General features: G+C 51.2%; 8 protein-coding genes across 8 annotated transcripts; 2 read left to right on the forward strand and 6 right to left on the reverse strand.

Annotated features, from left to right (window-relative positions):
* Window positions 1–99: 99 nt before the first annotated feature.
* On the reverse strand, window positions 100–1,832 carry GGS25DRAFT_528458 (MFS transporter; the record flags this gene model as incomplete). The annotated part of the gene is made up of 4 exons (XM_049265190.1): window positions 100–304; window positions 362–524; window positions 606–1,379; window positions 1,430–1,832. The coding sequence occupies 4 exons, from the start codon at window positions 1,830–1,832 to the stop codon at window positions 100–102; spliced, it is 1,545 nt and encodes a 514-aa protein (XP_049112482.1).
* Window positions 1,833–2,569: 737 nt separating this feature from the next.
* GGS25DRAFT_528461 (taurine catabolism dioxygenase TauD, TfdA family protein) lies at window positions 2,570–3,967 on the forward strand. Its single transcript, XM_049265191.1, has 4 exons — window positions 2,570–2,992; window positions 3,037–3,143; window positions 3,222–3,700; window positions 3,809–3,967. Exons 1-4 carry the CDS (start codon window positions 2,586–2,588, stop codon window positions 3,929–3,931), a joined length of 1,116 nt encoding a protein of 371 aa, XP_049112483.1. The 5' UTR covers window positions 2,570–2,585; the 3' UTR covers window positions 3,932–3,967.
* A 773-nt stretch (window positions 3,968–4,740) lies between these two features.
* GGS25DRAFT_526449 (uncharacterized protein) lies at window positions 4,741–5,379 on the reverse strand (the record flags this gene model as incomplete). Its single annotated transcript, XM_049264987.1, has 1 exon — window positions 4,741–5,379. The coding sequence occupies one exon, from the start codon at window positions 5,377–5,379 to the stop codon at window positions 4,741–4,743; it is 639 nt and encodes a 212-aa protein (XP_049112484.1).
* A 786-nt stretch (window positions 5,380–6,165) lies between these two features.
* GGS25DRAFT_92181 (dehydrogenase/reductase) lies at window positions 6,166–7,601 on the reverse strand. The gene has a single exon (XM_049266146.1). It carries the CDS (start codon window positions 7,287–7,289, stop codon window positions 6,330–6,332), a length of 960 nt encoding a protein of 319 aa, XP_049112485.1. The 5' UTR covers window positions 7,290–7,601; the 3' UTR covers window positions 6,166–6,329.
* Window positions 7,602–7,671: 70 nt separating this feature from the next.
* On the reverse strand, window positions 7,672–8,229 carry GGS25DRAFT_526451 (ribonuclease H-like domain-containing protein; the record flags this gene model as incomplete). Its single annotated transcript, XM_049264988.1, has 1 exon — window positions 7,672–8,229. The coding sequence occupies one exon, from the start codon at window positions 8,227–8,229 to the stop codon at window positions 7,672–7,674; it is 558 nt and encodes a 185-aa protein (XP_049112486.1).
* Window positions 8,230–8,920: 691 nt separating this feature from the next.
* Window positions 8,921–10,778, forward strand: GGS25DRAFT_92209 (mitochondrial carrier). The gene has a single exon (XM_049266147.1). It carries the CDS (start codon window positions 9,323–9,325, stop codon window positions 10,256–10,258), a length of 936 nt encoding a protein of 311 aa, XP_049112487.1. The 5' UTR covers window positions 8,921–9,322; the 3' UTR covers window positions 10,259–10,778.
* On the reverse strand, window positions 10,390–11,248 carry GGS25DRAFT_92226 (RINT-1/TIP-20). Its single transcript, XM_049266148.1, has 2 exons — window positions 11,094–11,248; window positions 10,390–10,941 (listed from the first exon to the last, which is right to left on the reverse strand). The coding sequence occupies exons 1-2, from the start codon at window positions 11,094–11,096 to the stop codon at window positions 10,522–10,524; spliced, it is 423 nt and encodes a 140-aa protein (XP_049112488.1). The 5' UTR covers window positions 11,097–11,248; the 3' UTR covers window positions 10,390–10,521.
* On the reverse strand, window positions 11,094–13,282 carry GGS25DRAFT_511269 (TIP-1 family-domain-containing protein). The gene has a single exon (XM_049262713.1). It carries the CDS (start codon window positions 13,049–13,051, stop codon window positions 11,402–11,404), a length of 1,650 nt encoding a protein of 549 aa, XP_049112489.1. The 5' UTR covers window positions 13,052–13,282; the 3' UTR covers window positions 11,094–11,401.
* Between the last annotated feature and the right edge of the window lie 181 nt (window positions 13,283–13,463).

Raw genomic sequence — 13,463 nt, forward strand, 5'->3', positions numbered from 1 at the left:
TCACGCATATGGTCCATAACTTAAGAATATTAAAATATCGTAGTCTCTTTAATGCACAGGCTTGGCCTACCTAGGTACCCTTGAGGCTAGCATATCTGTTTAGCATATATCCTTTTCCCTCTTTTCAACCACCGACGCAACTGCCATCGCTTCTGTACCAGTGCAAACGTAGCTCTTGAACTTCCGTGCAGGAACCTTGGCCTCGAATATCTCATTGATCTCCTCCAGCGTCCTATCTCGGGTTTCGGGTATGAAGAAGAACGTGAAGATGAACAGTATCGCATTGGATGCAAACCAAATATATCTGTAGCTTCAACGTTAGGGGGTATCCATGATAAGAGACAGGGGTATCACAACGAACCCGTATTTTGCGCTCCAGCCCAAGCTAGCCGGGTTGATGAAGTATGGCGCAGTGAAGACACCCAGCCAGTTTCCGAGGAAGTTGAGCGCGGTTGCTAAGCCGAAGGTGTGTGCTCGAAGATGGTTGCTGACATATTCGCCTCCCATGAGCCAGGCGTAGGGTGCTTCTGAAGTTAGCCAGAACCCAGTCATACCTAGTATGTATTAAATACAAATGGGGGTAGGGCATTGCTCTTCCATCTTACCATAAGCGACGTAGAAGAAGGTGAACAACGATATGAACGCGATGACCACCTTTGCGGCTTCCACAGTCCCTGGCGCCACGGTCCATGAGATGGCAAACGCGAGCTGACATAGACCACATGCTCCGACACCAGAGAGGACGATAACCCGACGATCGATATAGCGAACGATGAACAGGCTAGCGAGGACGCCGATCAGACCCATACAGGTGACCATCGTGGAGTACGAGAAAGCCTCGCTGACTCCGGCCGTGGTGAGGAAGTAAGTAGTATAGATATTTATCCAGCTCGAGCCGTTGGCGCAGTGGAAGCAGATGATGGCGATGCAGAGAAGCGATCGGCGTCGGTTAGTGCCTCGCCACATCTCCACCCACATATTCTTCCCATTGTGCAGTTCCATCTGCTCCACCGTCGAAGTCCGGATCTCGTTGAACTCGGCCTGGAGCTCGCTCTCCTTGATGTGCCTGTGGCGGAGCCTTCGGAGCGCCGCTTCGGCTTCTGCACCCCTTCCCTGCGTCATAAGCCATCTGGGGCTCTCGGGGAAGAAGAAAAGGGCGACTCCTTGAATGGTTGGAGCGACGAAGAAAACGGCGAGCGGTATGCGGTAGGATTCCATCCCGGGCATGTTGTGCGTCCCGTAGTCTATGGCGGCCCCGATGATGGAGCCGATGGATAGCTGGCTCTGGTAAACGGCGAATGCGATGCCCCTGAGGTGAGCGGGTGCTGCCTCGTTGATGTACACCTGTGCAAATGTGAGGAACCATCCGACGGAGACTCCTGTCGCCTGTTAACTGTGCACATTACCTAATACTCGATTGTCAACTTACCAAGAACTAGGCGGGCAAAATAGAGCGCCCCCAAATTGGTCGTGCCGATCATAACAGCCGTCGCGAAACAGTTCAAGAGCGAGGCCATCCATAGCCCGTGCCGTCGACCGAACTTAGAGCTAAACGGGCCAACCGAGAGTGAGCCAACGAACGTTCCTATAGTCATCAAAGAGGAAATAAGCTGTTGAACAGTCGGATCTATAGCCCATTTCCCGGCCACGTCGTCATAGTAGCCGAATACTTTCAAGAAACCTGGCATGGCCATGAACCCGCCAACTAAGGCATAGTCAAGACCATACTGGAAGCTTGAGATGGTAACGATGAAACAGATCCCGAGACACTTGAGGTGGCTCCGGACGTCTAGCTGTAGCGGATTCGCCGATATGACGGCTCCCCCAGCCATGTTGGGCCAGCACTCTTCTCTAGAGTTTGTAATTGGTGATTGTTGGTTGGCCGGCTGGTGTTTCCTAAAGAATCATAGAAGATAGGTAACGACGAAAGAGGCATCTCTAAGGAAGAATTTATTTCCCCAGAATACACTACTTCTCATGCATATCCCATGTTAAATTGTTCAGCTGAGAGCGGAATACAATATCCAAGATGTAGGGGTCCCCGCGTCTGAACCGGAATAGCTACCTAGTACCCTAGAGTAGGGATTTGGCCATCCCCCATTCTCCACTTCCCCAGATGCCAGAGAGTTGGGATATCATGGGTGCATGACTCCAGAAGCTTGGTGGCATACTAGGCAGCATTCCCCGTTTGCGCTTGTGGCAAGTTGGAGACCGTTTCTCTTTCTCCGAAATTCATCGACCGGCAATTCTCAATATCGTCCATAGGTATCTAGGTGCATATTCAAAGCCAGGCATGATAACCCGAGAGCAACAGTTGGAGAACTTTCCTTGATTCATTGGACGGCAGTTCCTTCGATGGTGATAAGTTTACCCGGAACTACAGCACGGCTCTTTCTCCGCAGACGATGATATAGATAAATAAATGACTGCATTGTATACGGTCGACAACCGAGTTCATGCGGAGATTGATAAAAACCTGGCTTTTCTTGTCAAATCAACCCTCACCTCCTGTAGCAACGGATCATACATCAGATATATATAACGATTTAAGGCTATAACGTCTGTCCATCTTGCATATTACAACAATGGTGTCCGTACCCACGGCAAAGCTCAGGCGCGAGCCCCTAAAGAAGGGAAACTCCATCGACCACCTCGCCTACGTCGACGTCACTCCCATCATCGGCCGCGAGTACCCGCACGCTAAACTCAAGGATATGCTCCAAGCCCCCAACGCAGAGGAGCAGTTGCGCGATCTTGCGATAACCATCTGCGAGCGCGGCGTGGCCTTCTTCCGCGAGCCGCAAGATGACCTCACCATCGAGGAACAGAAGTACATCACTGATATGTTGGGGAAGCTGACCGGGCGGCCGGCGGAGAACGGCCTTCATGTGCACCCGTTGTATAACGACCCCAACAACATCCCCATGGCGGATGGGACGACGGATGAAAACATGCAAGTTTTAAAAAATCTGGATAAGACTCATTTGGCGCCGTAAGCCATTCATAAGAAAGAAGAGTTGCTAACCATATCCAAAGCTACGTGATCAACGCGGAGGCCGCCAAGAAGCTATACGCAACGATGAAGAACCGCCCCGGCGCAAACAACGAGCCCCGAGACTTGGCCCGGGAATGGCACAGCGACAGTATGCACACGAGTGAAAACAACTTGATCTCCTTGGCCGTAATAGACTAACCACGCTTTTTTTTCTTCTTCCCCACAGGCCTCTTCGAAACCTGCCCCTCCGACTTCTCCTTCCTACGCATGGAATCCACGCCCCCCACGGGCGGCGACACCCTCTGGGCCTCGGGCTACGAGCTCTACGACCGGCTCTCGCCCGCCTTCCAAGCGCTCCTCGAGGGCCTGACCGCGACCTGCGCACAGCCGGTGTTCCGGTCGGCGTGCGAGGCGGGCGGGTACCCCGTGATGACGCCGCGCGGGTCGCCGCTGAACGCCGGGTACGCGTTTGCGCCGTCGCACCCGGTGGTCCGCACGCACCCGGTGACGGGGTGGAAGTCCGTGTTCGCGGGCGTGGGCCTGCACGTGAGCAGGATCGATGGCGTGCACGCGTACGAGGATCACATGATTCGCGAGTATGTGATGCGGCTTATCACGAGGAACCATGATTGTGTTGCGCGGATGCACTGGACGAGGGGCGCGTGTGCGGTCTGGAGTAATGTGTGCACGCTGCATGCTGCTACTGTGAGTGTTTCTCTCCCCCCTTTTTTTTTTGGCACGGCCTCTGAGAAATGATTTTTTGTTTTGCGTCTGCTTCTCTTCTTCACCACGTTCTAACTCGGGTGGTAACAGCCCGATACACATCTCGTCGAGGGCAACAGGACCGGTGTCCGCGCTTCGGGTATAGGGGAGGTGCCGTATCTAGACCCTGCAAGCACAGGGAGACGGGAGGGGCTGGGTCTGCCCCGATACTAGGGATTCTCTGTACCTATCTACCACTCGGGACTACTGACACGAAGTGCATATGAAGATGGTATTTACGTAAAGGTTTCCGGGAAATGCATCCAAGAGCTATAGTGGAACCAGACTAGGATACCCCAAATCTCAGATCGCGTGAACTGGGGCGATGATCATCTGCATGAGAAATACCTGTAGTTTAGTTGGCAATTGTTGCAGGTGCCTCAGGCACCATTAGGCTCCACTAGAGCCATATGGCCCTTATGGCCATATGTTGGCACTCCGCCATTGCAGTTAGGAATAAAGCAAGCTTTCTTCCTTTCCTCTTCTTCTTGGTTGCAGCAATAGCTGCAACAGTAATCCATGGACATGATTCGTTGCGTTAACATCTGGAAAGGTGATTCCCAAGGCTACTTGCCACTAATACAACTCATTCTATCCCACGCTTTTAAGCGAGGCCTTGAATAACGTACCTAACATGGCATTCCCAACTTCCCCTATCCAGGAGACAACACTCCAGAATCCATACGCATGGGGATTGTACTTATAATGTTCTGGCTATCATTAGATTTCACTAGGTAGGTAGTTAATCTGTCTGCTTCTAAAATTCCTACATAAATTTCATGTTTCTCGTGTACATGCTCCATTAACAACTAGGTATCATTGAAATTCCAATCCTTCAATGCTGAGTTCCCGTCACGACTCCCACTTGATGACACGTCGAATTGCTCAAGCTCCAAAAGACCATCATTGCAAAAAAAAAAAAAAAAAAGTTGCACAACACCGAGAAAGCCGCCACATAAAGAAGCATCATACCCGAACCTTGCCTAGCAGGAACTCTTCCTCCACTCATTTTCAAACCACTTCGCAATGCCCTCCTGCATCCACCGCTCGAGATCCGATCTCGGCGCGATGGCATACTCCAAGATAGGGAGTTGGCCACAATACTCACAACAAGGCCGTGCTTTCCCTCGGGGGTTGAACTTGGCGCTTCTGAGCCAGCTCCTGATGGTGTCTTGGTATGGTGCGAAATCATAGTCGCCGTTCGACTCCGTGGCCCGCAAGGCGCCGCGAGCCATGAAACGCTCTGCCGTGCTGGGGCTGAGAGAGCGGTGGCCTTCGACGAAGGTACAGCCTGCTTTTGAGGTAGCTGAGTACTTGACCTGCGGCTTCACGAAGTGCTCTGGATAGCCGCCGTGGGAAGATATCGTCGCGTACACACTATCTTTTGGGTCGGTGCTGCGGCCTCGATGTTCTTTGATCGTAAGGTCGCCTTGGACAACTAGGTGAGTGTTAAGACTGTGATGACTGTGCGGTTCTAGACGGTCGGGCGCATGGGTCGACCCGTGTGTGCCAGCTTGAGTGGTAGGGCCGATCGAGTTGGTGTTGACCCAACGCCAACCATCTTTGCGGAGCTTTTTCTCGTGCCATCCGCTGGGTTTACCGTTAACGTATTGGAAGTCCATTGTACTGTAGGTAGTCGTTATGAAAGTTCGTGAGAATTGGTGAGGGTGGATGATCTTGTTGATACTTATTTGGATAGGTATGGTTGGTTGGATGGTGTCTTGCGATTCTGGCTTTCTTCCCTCCTGCTTACAGACTCGTACCTACCTAGATATATATACCAGACCCCGAGTATCCAGTCCAAGAGATACATCTAACTCGACCGAGAAAGTTCCGTTCGATCAACCCATACCACACATTGTTCGAGAAAGCTACGAGCCAGACTCGAAGGCTCTTTGATGCTATCCCGTATACCAACCCAGTATGAAATTGAATTAGACATAGACCAGACGGTCCTAGTCGAAACTTGCATACTGCACTGATCATCTTCCAAGATTCAAGCCCACCGCTCTACAATAGCATTGGTGGAAATTCTGAGACATCGGGTGACTCGCCTCTACCAACACCTTCCATTGCTTGCGAACAAAAGCTTTGAGGAATTGTATGAGACAATTCATTGATGATCTCCCAGCTAGATGGGAAAGAAACTATCCGAACCTCGCCTGAGTCCAGTACTAGACATCTGCCCTTATTGTATCATCATCGTGGATGGGGATGCTATAAGTCATGGTATCCATGACAGGAAGAAGATAATGGCCCACTAGGAAAACTTGAAAGATTGATACTTTATTTGCGTTAGGATATGTGGTGGGTGACCACTACCTGTAGCTGGTGATAGCTGTGACACACCTAGTTGAATCCCTTTCGAGTTTTCTTACTTGAGTAGGTGGAACTCGAAAGGGTCATGAGAACAATAGTATTATGATTATTCAACTAAACCGTGAATGCCTGTCAATATAGATTGGAGATACCCTTACCAAACAAAGGAGAAAATAGAAAAGATGCGCTGATTAAGAATATTTTGGACAGAAAACTACCCCCCTCCCCCCTTTTCCACCTCACTCCACCACCCTTACCCAAAAGCCTCAAACCGCTCAACCTCCGCCTCATCTCGCGCCACATGCCTGACCGTCCAGCTCCACAAATCATCCTGCTTCTTCTCATCGTAACTACCCTCGCTCGACATAATCTCCTTGCGTCCCTCGAAGTACTTCCCCCCTCCCCCCTCCTCCATAGTAGCCAACCAAGCAAGCGACGCCCCCGACTCCCCCGGCGTGTGTATGTTCTCCGTGTACACGCACTTCAGCACCGGCACCACGCGCGGCAGCACCTTCCACCACAAGAAATTCATCAGGGGGGGGTACTCGCGCGCGAGCCCCGTGCCGGGCATAAGACCCGGATCGAACGCCGCAACCACCACCCCGCGGTCGGGAACGCTTTGCCCAAGCCGCCTGTGCGCCGCGTACGTCCACAGTATGTTCGCGAGCTTGCTGTTGGCGTAGTGGCGGCGGCCATCCCCGTTCGCTATGGATGGGGGCGGGTGCGCGAGATCCTCGGCGGAGGTGTACAGGGCGTCCGGGAGGCCGCTTTTCATGGCGGGGTCGTGGGTCCCGCTGGAGGTTAGGACGACGCGGGCGTGGGGGGCGAGGTGGGGGCAGAGGAGGTGGAAGAGGAGGGCGTGGCCGATGTGGTTGATGGCGAAGGTGGATTCGATGCCCTCGGGTGTCGTGGTGAGCTTGCCCGGGAACTGGAGGCCGGCGTTTAGGAGGAGGGCTTGGATGGGGGGGTGGTTCTTGGATGTCCAGTTTTTCGAAAATGTGCGGACGCTGTTAGGGTCTGCGAGGTCTATGGGTAGGAAGATGGTGTTGTTTTGCTTTAGGAGCTGGTTGATTTTGCTGGCGGCGTGTTCACGATTGCTTCGGGATGAGATGACGATTAGCCAGTCTGGGTGTTGGCGAGCAATCTCGGTCGCTGCGTGAAAACCTAGGTTGATGGTGCCGCCGGTGACGATGGCAGAACGGGTGTAAGACATTTTGGAGGAATTGGCCAAGACAAGAAAATAGAGTAAGCCAAGTACCTGAGCTGAGTATCTACGTTGGTAAGTGGTACTATGATCTAATAGAAGTCAGCGGGGGTATATTGAGAAGTTAATGAACGCAATATATATTATTTCATTTCATTGAATTCAACATATCTCGAAGCATATTATAATACGTACGTATCATCACCATCCGCGTACGGTAAACCTCGCTATGCCGGCCGGGCTCCGCGGGCAGCCAAGTCCCGGAGTTTGCGAGACCCACTCATTTCGCACCCATCTGGCGGGCGAATCCGGAAATCCGTCTCTCCTATTCCCGACTATAATTCCTCTGCTGTGCCACATCGTCCTCTATTAATCAGTTTCCACCGATTACTCAATTGCTGCGCATCCGGAGCGTGCGGGGCCCGGTAAGACGACCCTCTTCTTCTATTATGTCCAGCGCTTCTTTGCAGACATTGTCGGCCATGTTGTTCTTTTCTCTCGGGATTTGGCGGTAGGAAGTGTAGTGGCCCATCATCTGGCACCGACGATCGAGCTCAGCAGCGGCCTGGATAAGGTCCATATTCGCCACATCCTTATTCTTCGCGGTCTTCCACCCATTGAGCGACCACCTCTCAAGCCACTCCGTCATGCACCCGACCGCGTAGGCGGAGTCGGAGTGGATGTGGATATTCAGAGATACCTTTTTTTTGCCCTTGTACTTGTCCAGGGCCGTCTCCAGAGCAAGAAAGATGGCTAGAAGCTCGGCTCTTTGGTTTGTGGCTGGGAAGTCTGTGTTTGACAATTCTTCTCGCTTGACTTCGTAGCGGTTCTTGGTGACTCTGAGACATGAGGCAGAAGCTCCAATCGCATTGGATATGCCGCTGCTGCGACATCCGCCGTCAACCCAGAACTCCATAAGGCGACTACCTACACGACGGATGTGCGACATCATGCGTTGAATAGTATGGTTCCAATTAGATGGGGGTTATGGCCTGGGAAAAGGTTGATTAGGACTGCCCTGACTAGGTGTCCGCCTAGATAGTTAAGCTAGCAGATGCTGCTAACCTAGGTAGTTCTGGGGATATCAGGAACGACTGATGTTGAGGTGATCCTGGTGAAGAATGGAATCTGAGAAGTTGAAGACTGGCCGGGACTTTGAGGGAGTATGTACTATGTACCAAGTGTGCCCCTTTCAAATCTTGTCTTGATGTAATTGTAATAGGAAGTTGTACACTGCAGACCTTGAGCGTTCCTACTACATATGTAGATTTGATACTATAGTAAGTTTTACCATAGAGTAAGTTTTATTGGCTCTTTTTTAATTTTTTTCAACGTTCTTGAAGGGGATTTATTTAAACAATTTGATTGGCTGGTTTCATGAGTAATAGAGACTAATTACACAAGTAACCGTGTTTGCTACCCGCCTGTTACTAGAGGGGCAAAGTTCAACGTGCAAGTTGTTACTGCAGACAAGTACCTAGGTTACATGTATCTCAAGACTCAACCTTGGAAACATTCTTCATTGTTCTTGTTTGTAATTTTGCTAAGGAGTAAGATCTATTTACTTGGTGTATTTCAATTTCAAGTCATTTATCAATTTCACCAATCTTCTAACTGGTTGCATTGCATCTTACTGGCATAGGTATTGCGTCATTTGTTAGGAGACAAATTTTGTACAAGTTCAACTTTGGTATCACGCACTAACTGATAAAAATGTGCATTATCCATTATCGATAATCATAAAAAACCACCAACACAGATGCTTCAAGTGTCTATCTTTTACGTCTTTTTTACCGCTTCAATACCCGACATCATCTCCTATATCGGCCTATGTAATAATCTCACCTCGAATATTTATAACCTATGATATAACATACAACAACATATACCCCAAAATATATCAGTAAACAAATCATATATATACTTTTACCTAGGTGAACAATTAGTCCAAAGCTGCAACCCTATCAACAACACCTCTTCAATTAACTTTAACCCCACCTACCCACCTACCACGCGAGGGGCATCGCATCACATCGCAGACAATGGGTGACGCAGCCCAAGACCTCGACACCAAAGGCGGCGCCCTCGACACCGCGAAGGACCTTCTCGCCGGCGCCGCGGGCGGCGTCGCACAAGTCCTCATCGGCCAACCCTTCGACATCGTCAAAGTGCGCCTGCAGACCAGTTCCGCCTACAGCTCCGCCCTCAACGCCGCCACCTCCATCTACGCCAAAGAGGGCCCGCTCGCCTTCTACAAGGGCACGCTGACGCCGCTCATCGGCATCGGCGCGTGCGTCTCCATCCAGTTCGGCGCCTTCGGCTACGCGCGGCGGTACTTCGAGGCCGCCAACCAGGCCAACGCAGGATCTTCCTCCTCCTCGCTAGCCAAGGACTTGAGCTACGGCCAGTACTTCGCCGCCGGCGCCTTCGCCGGCGTCGCCAACTCCGTCATCTCCGGCCCCATCGAGCACGTGCGCATCCGGCTGCAGACCCAGCCCCACGGCGCCGGACGCCTGTACTCCGGGCCCCTCGACTGCGTGCGCCAGCTAACCACGCGCGGCGGCGGCGTGTTCCGGGGCCTGTACCGCGGGGAAGCGGTGACGATCTGGCGCGAGGCCTTCGCGTACGGGACGTGGTTCCTCGCGTTCGAGTACCTGATGAACGCGGACGCCGCGCGCAACAAGATACGGCGACAGGACGTGCCGAGCTACAAGGTGGCGCTGTACGGGGGCTTGGCGGGCGAGGCGCTGTGGCTGGCGAGCTACCCGTTCGACGTCGTCAAGAGCAAGATGCAGACGGATGGGCTCAGCGGCAAGGACGTGCGGTACAAGACGATGCGCGACTGCTTCGCGCAGACGTGGAGGGCCGAGGGCGCGAGGGGGTTCTGGAAGGGGATTGCGCCGACGCTGTTGAGGGCTATGCCGGTTAGTGCGGGTACGTTTGCTGTTGTGGAGGCTACGATGCGGGCTCTTTCGTAAGAGGAAGAGAGATGGGGAGGAAAGGAAGAAAAGAAGGAAGAAAATAAATATTCGTATCGAACCGTAATTGAGGGACCGGAAGAGCTTGGACTACGCGGGCTGGATCATGTAGAGGCAGGCGTTGGAGGTTCATTCAACTACAGATGAGGAAATGCATGGGATAGATTCTACTGAGAGCAATTCAACATATTAGAGGTGGCCCGGCAAGGGGGCAAAAAATTGCCATATATTCAAGGACTTTATGACTGCCATGATGGAATTTGTTATTCGCTATTCTCCACCCGTCTCTGCAAAATCTTTCTGGCATTGGCCGGGGTAAGAGATCCCAAGCCCAGCTCGGCCAGCAGCTTCTTAGCTTCGGTGTTATCCGTGAATATACGATCGCTGGCTTGCTGGAGGGATATTTCTTCACCACTTGCTTCCAGGGGAAGATTCAATAACATGGCACCATCTAGCAATGCACCTAATGCGGCTGACCCGTCTAGGATGTGCTGGTCGATGACCGAAGTGATGGTCTCTAGATCCCTCATAAATTGAGCAGCGCCGAGCGTTGTAAAACTCTGAGCCATGAGAATGCTCGACCAGAGGATATCTTGTAGTTTATCCAGTGCTTCTCGCCATACTCGACGATAGACAGCCGTGCTCAGGGTAGTGGCGAGGAAATTGAGGTTTCGCTTCAGTATCTATAACGGTATTAGCAAGAGTTCGAGGACATAGGGGTTTTTAGCAAGTACTGTTAAGGGTTCGTCTAGCTCAGGGGTAATAGAAAGCTGGGACGTGTCGGCTAAACAGGGTTAGCAAGGCGATATAGAACTTATTAGAACACCAAGTTTACCATGGGTATTATCGCTGATGGTAGACCATTGGGTCTTGGCCACGTAAGGGCGGAATGCCTTCTGGTGAGAGTCAATTAACGCCGCAACCAGATATTCCTCGGCATTTTTGCGACGATGGGTGTAGGCAGCTATGGTCTCGTCAAATAAGATGCCACCATCGCCATCGGAACCGACCACTGCGGAGGTTCTATCTTTCACATTTTCGTAACTCATTCCACTGGCAATATCGCCCTCACCATCCGCTCGCTTTGCCCTTGTCTGAAGCTGCTCCCACAATGTTACGAAGAACTTCCCGGTTGTTAGCGGATCAACATGCGACGTAATTTCTATGCATGTTGAGCCTTACCTCTTCGTTGCTCCAGTCTTTCAATGTAGCGATGATATGGTCAGAGCTCCCCAAAACTTTACAGAGCGTTTCGAACGCACCGGTGCCTTCCAGGGCAGCCGCTTGTTCCCTCGTGACTCCATGGAGAGTGCGGCCTAAGGTGGAGTTGATCGTGTAGTAAGTGTCGAGTGAGTCCTTAAATCGATCGTGGTAGTCGTCTAGAATATCCAGTTGGATGTCGATAAGAAATCGCAATCTATGGGAAAATCTACGAACTCGCTGGTATTGGATGGTAACAGACTTCAATAAGTCGGTCACCCTCACAGCGCCGAATGTAGGCTTCATCTTGCCATGGCCACTATAGTCATAGTCAATATTTCGCGCATCGGGAGAGTTCATAATGACATGATAGCGCTCAAGAGCAAATTCTTTCTCTGCCTTGAACCAATCCTCAAAATGTTTCTCCAACACCTCTGACATTAAGCCGGCCCAGCCTTCTTCAGGGTCACCCCCATCATAATTGAATCTAGAGCGGATCTCATCATCCAAATCCATGAGCTGCACCATAAGACTACTCAAGAATTGTGGGTTCTGGAGCCCATGTTGAACCATAGCATCGATTTTCTCTCGCATGACAGGCAGTAACGCGGTGATCAGAGCGCAAGCGGGATCCATGTAGACTGACAAGTCTCTAACTTTCGTCTCGTAAAACCGTGATGCCATGATGTAGCCCACATTCTCTCGAAAGAAGCTTTCCCACTTGTCAATCAGCGACAGGAATTGCGGTATGCAGAAAGTTCCAAAGGCCTGGGGAGTGCTGGTCGCGTTGTTGCCCATGAACTGGAAACGAAACCACTGGACAAATGGCTTTACCATGGCTTCGAAGGGCAGTAGCGCAACAACTTTCTCAGAGTACAGCACCTCGGGAACCTGCAGATCGATGAGCTTTTCGAAGCACTGCAGCCATTCGGCATCCATCTCGGCGTTCGGATCTACCCCCTGCGGCCAATTGCGATTCTTCAGAACCTGTTCCAGCTCTTTAGACATGGTACTCTTCATCTCATCCCACAGATCCTCCGTGACCTTTTCTGTATAATTCACCAAATGTATGGCGGCCCCGTCAGCCGCTCCTTGTAGCTCTCTCAATCGCACGCTGAGCTGCTTAAGTGTTGAATAGGGCTGTAATGCAGCTTTGGGACTCTGTGGCAGATAGGAGCGGGCCTCCAGCCGCAAGGTTTCAATATCTTGCAGTAGCGTAACATATTGGTAGGCAAGGTCGACCTTGTGAAGCTGCTTCATAGGCTGTTCGAGACGTCGGATGGCTTCTTCGGGTGCGTTGGACTCGGCGACGATTTTTAAGCGTACATCGATGCTCTCCTGAAGCTTCTGGAACTCCTCTATTGACCGAGCAACTCCTCCTTGGCGATCCCGAGCCGCCTGGCGTACATCTTGTAGCTCTTTAGTAGCATGGTCGAGTTGGGCTTGGAGCTGAGTACGTTGAAGTTCAACGCTCGCGATTAAGCTATCGAGACCCTCGAGGTCGGTAGGGGACTGTAGCTTATCGTCGAGATAATCCTCCAGACGGATATCCGGTTCCATGGAGTGAAAGTGCGCCGGTGCTTTTACAGCCATGGTTATTGTCGGTCTATATCATGACAGGTGTGAGGAAGGGATGCGGTTTATGTGGTTGTACATGTAATTGTACATGTAATTATTCGTCAAAATGACATATTGCTAAAACGACCACGATCCACATTTTAAGCTACAGTTTACTAGGTAATGCAAACCATTGGGCTTGACATCACGTGATCTGGATAAAGCACAATAAATAAGCTTCCAAGTCAGCACCCTTTTTAATAAGCTACACAATGTACACATGCACCCTGTAAGTGTAAGATCTCAGGTTCAATGTTTCTTTTTCAATAAAGGTAGATTCGACTCTTTTCTAAATGATATCATGATTCAGGAATGTCTCTAGCCGCAGAGCCAGTGAACTTTGGTTCCACTATCTCCAACGTCGATCGATTATCATATGAACCGGCTA

Source organism: Hypoxylon fragiforme (assembly GCF_022984875.1).
Source record: "Hypoxylon fragiforme strain CBS 206.31 chromosome Unknown GGS25scaffold_10, whole genome shotgun sequence".
Lineage (NCBI taxonomy): Eukaryota > Fungi > Ascomycota > Sordariomycetes > Xylariales > Hypoxylaceae > Hypoxylon > Hypoxylon fragiforme.

Coding starts and splice junctions, on each gene's coding strand:
- GGS25DRAFT_528461 (XM_049265191.1), top strand. CDS start 2,586: ATGGTGTCCGTACCCACGGCAAAGCTCAGGCGCGAGCCCCTAAAGAAG. Junction 2,993..3,036: donor GATAAGACTCATTTGGCGCC/GTAAGCCATTCA, acceptor CCATATCCAAAG/CTACGTGATCAACGCGGAGG. Junction 3,701..3,808: donor GCACGCTGCATGCTGCTACT/GTGAGTGTTTCT, acceptor GGGTGGTAACAG/CCCGATACACATCTCGTCGA.
- GGS25DRAFT_92181 (XM_049266146.1), bottom strand. CDS start 7,289: ATGTCTTACACCCGTTCTGCCATCGTCACCGGCGGCACCATCAACCTA.
- GGS25DRAFT_92209 (XM_049266147.1), top strand. CDS start 9,323: ATGGGTGACGCAGCCCAAGACCTCGACACCAAAGGCGGCGCCCTCGAC.
- GGS25DRAFT_511269 (XM_049262713.1), bottom strand. CDS start 13,051: ATGGCTGTAAAAGCACCGGCGCACTTTCACTCCATGGAACCGGATATC.